This window comes from Branchiostoma belcheri, unplaced genomic scaffold (genome assembly GCF_001625305.1).
Source record: "Branchiostoma belcheri isolate BF01 breed outbred unplaced genomic scaffold, Haploidv18h27 scaffold137, whole genome shotgun sequence".
In the NCBI taxonomy this organism is placed as follows: Eukaryota; Metazoa; Chordata; class Leptocardii; order Amphioxiformes; family Branchiostomatidae; genus Branchiostoma; species Branchiostoma belcheri.
This window is the reverse complement of record NW_017802791.1, coordinates 212,212-223,558: the sequence shown is the minus strand read 5'-3', so window position 1 is coordinate 223,558 and position 11,347 is coordinate 212,212. Positions and strand designations below refer to the sequence as shown.

The 11,347-nt window shown below is 38.7% G+C and overlaps 1 protein-coding gene across 1 annotated transcript; it reads right to left on the bottom strand.

Moving 5' to 3' along the window:
* Window positions 1–5,672: 5,672 nt before the first annotated feature.
* LOC109464333 (3 beta-hydroxysteroid dehydrogenase type 7-like) lies at window positions 5,673–11,173 on the bottom strand. The gene is made up of 5 exons (XM_019761280.1): window positions 11,126–11,173; window positions 10,028–10,186; window positions 7,847–7,999; window positions 6,533–6,790; window positions 5,673–6,223 (listed from the first exon to the last, which is right to left on the bottom strand). Exons 2-5 carry the CDS (start codon window positions 10,179–10,181, stop codon window positions 5,673–5,675), a joined length of 1,116 nt encoding a protein of 371 aa, XP_019616839.1. The 5' UTR covers window positions 10,182–10,186; window positions 11,126–11,173.
* Between the last annotated feature and the right edge of the window lie 174 nt (window positions 11,174–11,347).

Below are 11,347 nucleotides of genomic sequence, written 5' to 3'. Positions count from 1 at the left end.
TCATATTTGTAACGCTAGGTGACGGTCTTAAGCCACGTCCACAGCGCTAGCTGACATCGCAGTCTTTTCGCTGATGAATTTGGTTTCAATTAGCCTTCCTTCAGAACGTCCTATGGGATCACATCTAGTAGAAAAAGGAGAAAGAACAGAGATATGGTCTTTGTCAGAAGGTCTGGTACTTGACAGGTGGGAAATCTACGTCGTAGCAGCTACTGATATTGAAGTCGCAGACTTATTACCATCGTCAAGAAGGTTATGTTTTCTGAGGCATTCGTTTGCGTGTCTGTGTGTTTGTGTGTGTGTGTGTGCATGTGTGTGTGTGTGTGTGTGTGTGTGTGTGTGTGTGTGTGTGTGTGTGTGTGTGTGTGTGTGTGTGTGTGTGTGTGTGTGTGTGTGTGTGTGTGCGTGTGTGTGTGTGTGTGTGTGTTTAAGTCTAGTCTGTAAACACGATAACTTGAGAAGGCTTAAATGGATTTACTTGATATTTGGTAGGTGGGTAGGTCTTGATGAGACCTGGAAATGATTACATTTTGGGTCCTTATTTAAATATGGGCCTCATTTGTATAATTTATGAGGAAATGCTAGAATGGTATTCTTTCTTAAGATAAGACTGTCTTGTTTGAGAATTGTAGAATATAATTAACTGATCAATCCACGCAAATCAGGGGGAATAATCTATAATCAAAGATTTAAAGATTAACATTATTTGGCGAAGGTATGAGATCGTGGAACTCTAGTATGAGAACTATTCTAGCCCTACATACAAACCCAGCACATGTATGCTATAATATTGCTGCTATGAATTTGATGTACCAGAACCGAAACACGTAGCTGTATTCAGTTACAGCACCGGAATGGTATTTTATTAGGTCAATCTGTTGCCGCACTGGTGTTCAATTTAGCCAACTAATTTAATTGTTTCGAAGCCAGATCACATGCAAAACATGTATACATGGCCTCCCTCGGCCAGTATTGACTATAAATGGTAAATTCTTAATTGTTAACAGACCTATAGTTTCGGGTATAGTTGAACAGTCCTATACGAAGTGTAGGTGGACATTAAAACACGGTAGTTGGCTCTCTAGTCTAGATTTAGATTCCGTATTCCACACAAAAATACCCTATGCCAGTGAAAGCTACAACACCTGCACAACGTGTGGTATCTTTCTTTATTCTTTATTTCAGGCATAACTCGCCCATATAAAAGATACAGATAAAAAAAATACAAACAATGACAGCAATAAAAAATATGTCTATACGTACAGGATATAAACCACTAACCTGCAAGATGCATCCAATACAGAAAACAGCCGGATTCAATTTGATGTCCTCCAAAGTGTAGAAACGGTCCATACAGCGATGAAGCAAATGGGATAATTAGATCATTTCAATCGCGAATCAAGACCTCTTTCAATTGCCACCATAGACGTTGTAGTACGTATTACGAATGTGGGTGCAGTTTCTCCTATCACTAAAACGCGTCCGTCACTCTCTCTCCTATTCCCTAAGGCCACAGCAAGTAAAATTTTTATGGATGACATCCTCCACAGACTTCAAATCTAATGCGACCGGGAGAAAAAAAACAAGGCGTGCCGAAAACCAACATTTCTTAAATGTTGACTCAATCATTGTACACATTGTATTCTTCTCCGAGCTGCCAACTGTGACGACTTGACTGACCGACATGGAAACGCGACGTATTCAGTTTCAGTACTAAGGCCACAGCAAGTAAATTTTATGGATGACATCCTCCGCAGACTCCAAATCTAATGCCAGCGAGAGAAAAAAAATGCAAGGTGGACTGAAAAAAAAAACAAGGTTCTTACATTTTAAAATTTTGACTCAATCATTGTACAAATGGTTTTGATTCAGTGGGAACATCACATATATACAGTCAACATCACATATCACTGCATCAAAGTAAGAAACAAAATATAAAATCAGAGCCTTTTCTTGTCTCCTCTCCTTATAGTTACCCGCCATCCACCTTCCGGCTCTGCCCATTTTCGGGATGTTGACTACTGTCAGAAGGCAACAAAATCTTGCTTCTTTTTCTCTCAAAATCAGGCAAAAATGAATGCGCGCGCGGATGTCATCCATAAAAATTACTTGCTGTGGCCAAATGTCAGCATCAAGGAACGCGGCTAGGTATAAATGATGTTCATGAGAACGCTTCTCTCTATGGGTCGCGTTGCCAATTCGGTCCGTTCGTATTGTTTCATATCTGCTTATCCACGGTTCTCGTGTGTTATACGACATAGGCCATGTTGAATTGATTATATGGATGACATCCTCTGGGAACCCTAAATCTTATGCGAGCGTGCTTTTTAAAAAAATCCTTTATTATGAAATCTACGTGGTCATAAACGTTGAACAAATGACTAAACACACAGAGTATGGTATAGTGAATAATAATAGACTCTTTATTTTCATTTCTTCACATTTTCTTCTTTTTCTGAATTGATTTTGGCATTCTATAGAATTATATAAGTATCATTTTCCAATACTTTCGACATTCAACATTCAATATTCGCTCATTTTGTACGATTTACAATATGGTCTATTTTTGTTTTGGAAATGGACAAAAATTCATGCGCGCGTGGATGTCATCCATATAATCAAGCCAACATGGCCCAATAATGTGTCGGCAAATTTGCGATTAGGAAAAGAGCACATGGGTGAATAGAACGTATCAAATCTTTTACATTGTAATTCTCCACAGCATTCCATGTTCCGAAACAAAACAAGAGCGAAAAATGACGATTAGGTGATCAGGGATGTGCAGTACGCCGTACTGATTCGTTACGGAGTGGTCACATCTATTCACCAGTTTCCCATCCCCAGAATGCAATGAAAAAATAGGGGGGTAACCCTCATTTGCATAGGACTGGAAGGCATCGGAATGATCCTGGTGACGTTAAACAGCTTGCTTTTCACTGCGTTTTGAGGTGTTGGGGCATTTTATGCTCAACATTAATTAAGTCTATGGGCCGAATCTGACAACAAATAGAAAATGAAGTTGGAGTGTTCTTTTTAACGTGGAACATGTGGTTTGTAACGTTACAGCATCAGTATAGCGTTACCACTATGACGTTACAAACCACATATTAATAAAATGCATTTTTTATTTGTTTTCAGATTCAACCCATAGTAATTTAATTAAAGTTAAGCATAAAATGCCCCAACACCTCAAAACACACTGAAAAGTAAGCTGTTTAACGTTAACAGGATCATTCCGATGCCTTCCAGTCCTATGTAAATGAGGGTTACCCCCGTATTTTCGCATTGCATTCTGGGGATGGGAAACTGGTGAATTGTAACAAAACGAGCTGATTTCATAAATAAACCCACATTTCCGTAATCTGCGTCTCTATATCCATGCGTGGTTATGTTAGCTGTTTTTTTTTATATTACAACATTTCATGACTAGACATGGTGACAGCACACTCAAGTTATATCAACCTATTTTAAGCCGCCACCAACGCAGAGGACGAAATTCAATACAGGACAAAACAATACTCATTTGCACTTGAGTTAAGTAAGGAAAGTCGTGTAAAGTGCCTTTCCAAAGGGCGCAAGATCGGTGGCATGTCAGGACTCGAACCCGGGACCTCTTGGTCCGAGTCAAGCACGCTGCCGTTACGCCACACGACCCCAGAGAAGTTTTGTATCCTATGTCACAAATTCTTTATTGTACCGTTCTCATTATATTCGTATTGTTTCATTTATTTATTACATAACGTATTTCTCTTGTCTTGAAATTCTAATGAATTAATAAAAGAAGGCTTTTGTATAAGCTTTGGTCAACAATGGTCAGAAGTAGTCAACCATTGTGGCGACACGTTCATACCTTAAGTTTACTTTTATTTTTTTTTAAACTACATTTTTTCACAAGTTTTTTTTAAGTTCAATTGTCCTAGTAATATACTAAATAACAAAGGAAAGCCAAGTAGTACTCTCCAAGCAGAGGTTTGGTTTTTGGGGGTATTTTTGGTGGGAAAAAAAATCAGTGCAAAAGAGAAACCCCAATAAAAAAGCCTAAAAACACACTAAAAATAACCCCAAAACCAAAACCTCTGCTTGGAGAGTATATCTAGTTATGATATTAATGATATGTATAAATGAATGAATGTATGAATGAATGAATGAATGAATGAATGAATGAATGACTGGATTACTGAATGAATGAATGAAAAAAGAATGGAAAGGAAATGGATGCATGCAGTATGAATCCTTTCTTTAATCTCCATTGCTTGTTTGGCTGACAGGCCGTTTTTCGAGAGGAGTGAGGGGTCACAAGGGGCCATAAACAAATAATAAACAACAAATACATAAATAAGTAGGCAAGCAAGTTGTACATCATTAGTCCATGCTTTTGTGTTCGTTATAATAATAATAATAATAATGATAATAATGATAATAATGATAATAATGATAATAATGATAATAATAATAATAATAATAATAATAATAATAATAATAATAATAATAATAATAATAATAATAATAATAATAATAATAATAATAATAATAATAATAATAATAATAATAATAATAATAATAATAATAATAATAATAATAATAATAATAATAAAAATGATGATAATAATAATGATAATGATAATAATAATAATGATAATGATAATGATAATGATGATAATGATAATGATAATAATAATGATAATAGTAATATATAAATTATCAAACTATCTCTATCATATCGCCACTGTTGCAATGTACTGGTTTTACTTTTTAATGGTCTCAATTCGAAAATAAACCAAAATCCCCGACGATACCCCACAGCCAGAGGACATATTTTATATATCTAGGGTGTCAATTTGAAAGGTCTACCTCTGCTGTTAAACTGTCTCTAATAGTTACACGGACGATCGCTCAATTTGACATTTAGGTCTTATAATTTATTGAGTCACGTTTCTTACAAAGTCTGCACACTGCAAGATAAAACCAAGACGGATTGGACTGACCTTTATGAATATCAGAAGACACCATAGTAATACAGTAATAAAATGTATTTGACGGTTTCTTGCTAATGTTATCTGTCTCAAATAACCGCACGTTCATAGTAAGATACGAACTGTTAAAATTGTCTGGGCTAAATATATGTACTGTTCTTCTTTCTGCATTTGTCATATGATACTACGTATACCAAAGATATAGGTTCAAACTTTGAGTAGTTTTACAAAGCGAATAAAGTATCTAGTCTTTGTGATATCTCTCAAAGTCTCAAAGAGAAATACATGTATGTATTATGTAAATACAAAAAGAAAGACAAAAGCTAAGGTGTGCAAGTGCCCACCACCCCTACTTAACGAAGTATTAATCAAATCAATTCAGGAAGATATCTTTACATTTTTCCTTCACGTTAAGAGTTAAAACGTTAACTTTTCGTCCAACACATAAAAGTTCTCTCACCTAAAGCTTTCGACCAGTCACTCTGGTCTTCCTCAGTAGACTGACCCAGTGGAGCTTGTCACGTGGCTTCTTTGAAGTGTGACGTCAACACTGGGTCAAAGGTATCTGGTAGATGATGTCGGCCCCCGTCGATCGCGAGAACCTTTTTGTGTTGGATCAAAAGTTTTAACTCTTAACATGTAACTACCGACACATGAACTTTGATGATAGTACAACTATTTTTCCTTCAATTTTTTTATCTAACCACGGCCTTGCGAGAACTCCCTAGTTTTCCATTCCATCAGCCCTTCCCGCGTTTTCTGTTTAGACTCCTCCCAGGTAAAGAGCGGCTTGTAGCCGAGAAGACGCCTGGCTTTCTTACAGTTGAAGTAGAAGTTCGTGTTCAGGAGTGTCAGCAAAGCCGGAGTTATGGGGGGAACGAAGTTGTAAAACGGCTTCAAGAGAAAACGCAGGAAAGCGAGAAGATAAGCGAGTAAGTATAGGACCCAGAGAGGAAGGACTAAGGTGTCGTTCCAACAAATCCCGATAGGGGCGCATATTTCGCTGCACAGTGTAACATCGCTCCCTATGGGCGTGTCGTCGGTTATGAAGAACGCCTCACCGCCTGCGTTGCCTGGTGACGTCACCAGCGTCTGCGCGGCCAGGAGGTGAGCCCAGGCGACGTTCCCGACGTACGAAATTTGGCCCTTGACCTTGGGATGGCTGAGGCGTGTGAGAGGCCCGGCGAACGGATCCACGCCGAAGTCCCGCCACATCTTATACAGAGCCCATTCACCATCACCATAAAGGCCTGTAAAATTTAACATTTTTCAAAAAGGACTCGTTATATGGTCTTTTCAACATAAACTAATTGATCCCCATTTTTTCTCTTTCTTCCTTTTTTCTTTCTTTTTCCCTTCGTTTTTCCTTTCTCCTTTTCTTTCTTTCTTTCTTTCTCTTTTACTTTCTTTCTTTCTTTTTCTTTCTTTCTTTCGTTCTTTCTTTCATTCCTTCCTTCCTTCTTTCTTTCTTTCTTTCTTTCTTTTTTCTTTCTCCCTCTTTTTCTTTCTTAAAGATCAACCGACTTCCAACCAACTACACACTCGTGGTTCTGACGTACCTGCCGGCCTTAAGGCGCAGGTGTAAAGAATTTTCCCGCCGTTTGTCCGCCGTCCGTTCCACCTCAGAACCGCCGACTCCGCAGCCGCCTTGGTCCGGTTGTAAAAAATAACTTGGTTCGAGCTATCGTACGGCGTGCTCTCGTCCCCGTCCTCCATTGGGTCGCCCCGCCGGTTGGGCCCCACGGCGCCCCGGCTGCTGGTGTAGACGAAGCCGGTAACGTCTTCATTCAGGCAGCACTGGAGCAGGGTCTCTGTACCTGGTGTTCGGGGGAAAGGAAAATGTTGATTTGATTTGATTTATTAGACTGTATAAGACATGTGTATACAGCCAGGACTGCCCAACTAGCCGGAGGCTATTATAAAGGGCTAGCCCTCACAACAAGAACATAAACAATTCGGAACAGGTGGTGCAGGTTAACAGTGTCGGTTGCACGTCAGATAAACATACTATTACATAACAGATGTTGCGGTCTAACGTTAACAAGCTATGAGATCCGGCCTAGTCTTCATGCGTTTACTATAATTACATTGTGTATTATATTTACATATCAGAACATGTTCATGGATTAAGTGATGTTGAAGTTATATATAAGGCAATTTCTGAGTATCAAGAATATTCTCGATGAGGAATTCTTTTTGATATTTTTTTATCTACTACCATTTATTAGCACATTTTCGTTACATCATGTTGCAATTTTATAGCAGGGGGGATTTAGACTCATGTCTGACCATATGTATGAATGTGCTCGAGAACAAATTAACAGAGCAGACCATATTCGAAGGTTAACATTTTGCATTTGCTTTTAAATTAAATAGTGATCACTGTTAAGATTGCTTGGAGATCATAACGGAATTGCTACGTGAGCTGTTCTGTAAAAAAATCGCCCTGACCATTTTCGGTTATTTTAGGAGTCATGTATAATCATATACTGTATAAATATATCTGCACTTATTTCTATTTTCAAACCCTAAACAGATTCTCTTGTACAACTGATAGAAGTAACTAGAAAGGTAACATTTGCAAAGCAAATGCATAATGTTTACCTTCGCATGGTTTGCTCTTCTTACTCAAATGCGTGTACATTCATGGTCATTATATATGGTCTACATCCATCCTATAAAATTGCAACATTATTTAGCCCAACACCAGTTACCATGGTGACAGACATCAACAAAATCAGGCCATTGGCCAGGTCAGAGGTTAGTGTTTGGAACAGAAGAAAAAGAAGAAGAAGAAACGTAGTAAAAAGCATAAAAAGTACAGAAAAAATGCAACAAGCTGTGACGTAATCACGATGACCTTGAGAACACACCTTTGACATTGACGTCCCACAGTGTCACGTCGCTGACCAATCCGAAAACGTCAATCAGTGACGCTGTGTGAATGACAACGTCTGCGCCTGCGCACACCTCCGTCATCTGCGCCATGTTTGTGACGTCACCACAGACCAATTTGACCTTGACCCCTATATGTTATCAGTCATCACTTTGTTAGCGACATGTTTCCTTGTTAAGGCCACACCAATTTTTAAATTTGTTTTTTCTTGGATTTTTTCAGAAAAAAAAATGAGGCGAAAGTGTGAAATAAAAAAAAAAAACCAGGCCAAGGCACCCTGGAAATGTTACAATATGAGCCATAAAGTGAATATATCAGGCTGGTTTATAATTAAAACAATAGATTTTGAACTTTTAATGGAACAAAATTGCATTGTAACGTTGAAAAACTTGAACAACTAGGACTTTTTTTTAACCGTTGGGACAAATATGTCTTTCATTGAGCATTTTTCTGTTGATTTTGCACCAAAAAAAATGTTTTTCTATAATTTTGCAAATCAGAAAAAAAAATGGACAGGGCGATCCAAGAAACAACAAAATAAATTGGTGTCACCTAACGTATAAATGAATAGAATATTTTCAAATCTTGGTAATGTGTGCTGTAGTGAGCTACTGTTTGGAACGGCGACTTATATAGTTTCTGATGTATTGATAAACGTTTCGCTGCAGTTAATAGGATCAGTAATAGGATCAGCGTAGCCAATGCAGTGCAGTCCTCCATTAAATTGCTAGAGGGCGGCTTTAAAGCATGCATATTGCCTTTGTTACATATACCATAATCGCTTGTTCACTCGCGTTCTCGGGCAGGCTAGTACCGTGAAGTTAAGAAGCCATCAGCAAAATTGTGATGGCTATATGATACCCCTAAATTATATCATAATACCCCCTCCCCCCAAAAAATAGAATAAGGCAACACCGAATTAATTGTATGGATGACATTCGCGCACTCATTGACTTTTGCCTATTCTCAAAAACAAAACAAACAAAAAAATCACGTCCTCCGAGGCTCTGGCCTGGCTCTAAGCCTGGGTAGCTATAGTCCACTGTAGTTAGCGAAAATACGGAGCCGGTGGTAACTCTGGAGGATGGCACCCAGGCTGCCGAAATTTCGCGACTCAAAAACTCAGTACATACGTATAGTGCCGACTCATAAACTCCGCAAAAACCCAGCATGTGTCATATTGTCGTATACGTCGCTATGTAGAGTCAATTCCGCGTCACCGAGTGGGTTGTTATTGTCATTATTTAGAAATGTTTTGAATTCTTTGTAATTGTTTGTCTAAGAAATTTCATAATTTGGAAATATTTTGAACATCTTGTCAATATTCTAAATAATTCCCTGGTTTTCTAAAACGTTTGAAATATTCCTGATGTGGATTATGACATTTCCAATAGTTTCTAAATATTTCTAACAGCACTCTACCATTTTTTACCATTATTTCGAATTATTTCTAACATTTTGTAAATACATTTTGTCAGTGGGATGGGAAGGAAGTAATTCACACATCCCTGTGAAGTACAGGGCAGACTGTCTGGGTGTCAGGCATTGATGCCTTACAACAAAAGAGCCACCAGTGTCCAGCAGTGAAATCTAAAAATATACAGAGGAAGACAGAAGAGTAGGATTAGCACCTACTTTTATGGGGGCAATTACCCACATCTACCATTTTGTTATTTGTTTGAAATAGTTCTAAATATTTCGAATTGTGAAAGAAACACATGGGTAGTTCAAATTTATTCTAAAGAAAGAGATCTTTGTACAGTCACTTTCAAAATGTTTCAGAAATATATAAATGAATTCAAATATATTCAAATTTTCATTTTCAAATTTTTGAAAAATTTAGAACTTTTGTTACTGGGGTATTCTTTTCTTCTAAATAATTCAAACGTATTAGAAACATGGAGAAAAAACCCACTCGGTGACGCGGAATGGACTCTACTGCCGCAAATTCACAATACTAGTAGTAGCTTTGTATTCCTGTGGTTTAGTAGCATTTTTATTTTTGGCCTGAATTTTTTTTTATTCGCCCGCGCGCACTAGTTTGAGGGTTTTCAGAGTATGTCATCCATAAAATTAAGAGGTGTCGCCTTACAGAGCATGCAAATGAACCTCAGCAAAACACTAAGTTAAACACTAAACTTGAGAACAGATTTCCTACCACTGTTCTCAGGAGACTTGCTGTGGCCGCGAAGTTTCGTATCGACCACGCGGATCTCGGAGATGTTCTTCCCTCTCTGCACCAGTAAGTCAACAATTTGGGAGCCGAGAAACCCGCACCCTCCTGTCACCACGTACGTTAGACCCGCTGACATGGTATCTGTGGGGGTAAGACTGAAGGTAAAACACAGAGAACACAGACACACTCACACACATAAAGGACACACGTACACACACACACTCTACACAGAAACACACACACACACTCAACACAGACACACACGCACACACACACACTCTCAACACAGACACACGCACACACACACACATACACACACAAATACAACGCACACACACTCAACACACACACACATACACACACACACACACACACACACACACACATACACACACAGTAGAAATTGGCAAAAGAGACAGACAACATGCCAGGGGAGTTTGTGTGTCTGGTTATTTTACGTGAAACACCCCCGACTGCTCTCAGTCGGCACACTTCCGGGTCGATTGAGCGCCAAAGACACCATAAATCCGCCTATAAATTCATATTTTCCCAAAGGAATCTTTGAATAAATTTCTGTAGGGTGACATCTCACAAACACGTCACACACCTTTCATCATACTTAGTGGCGTCCAGATCATAGGCTCGCTCTGAAATGTTGTTGATAGAAAAAACAAAACGGTTTGCTGTTGTAATACATGTAGGAATTTCGTGTCGTCCTTTGGACGTTTCGTGTTTTGTGGAGCCCATTTGAAGCTAAGTCTTTAAGCTTGCTAATATAAAGAACCTTTCAATCTTGTCCTAAGTAAAGGCGCGTCTTGTTTAGCCAAAAGTGTAAACAACACTTTCCAGTAGACCCCCTCGTCTTCGCTCGTGACAGAAATAAGACAAGGGAAAACTGGCCGCCATGTATGTCACCTTGACCTCAGGCTAACCCCAGATCGAAAACAAAACCACCTGCCGTAACAAAGGCATTTAGAACCGGCGCACATATGCTACAAACTCCCGTCTTGAATCACAAATGGTACATAAATATCACCGAAATCATGAGTAAATAAATTTATATACATGAATAAATGTTACCTTATATGAGCGACGACACAACAAAACCACGGCTATAGTCAGGTAGAGTTGAACTACCTGATATGGATCAGTTCACTGTGAAAGGAGGGGTGTCCCCGCCCGACCTGAGTGAACCTGTACGGTCGCGTCCTTTTCTTTACAAGTGTATACATCTCAAAAGAGCTTTTAAATAGTCGTGGTGAGTTTTGCCTTCTAATATTCCCCAAAAGGTACCCGCTTGAA

Bases quoted from the DNA above. Each gene is read 5' to 3' on its own strand.
- LOC109464333 (XM_019761280.1), bottom strand. From the start codon at position 10,181: ATGTCAGCGGGTCTAACGTACGTGGTGACAGGAGGGTGCGGGTTTCTC. The intron at 8,000-10,027 runs GTAGGAAATCTG...GATAACATATAG, and splicing joins CAAGTCTCCTGAGAACAGTG to GGGTCAAGGTCAAATTGGTC. The intron at 6,791-7,846 runs GTGTGTTCTCAA...CCCGAACACCAG, and splicing joins GTGGGACGTCAATGTCAAAG to GTACAGAGACCCTGCTCCAG.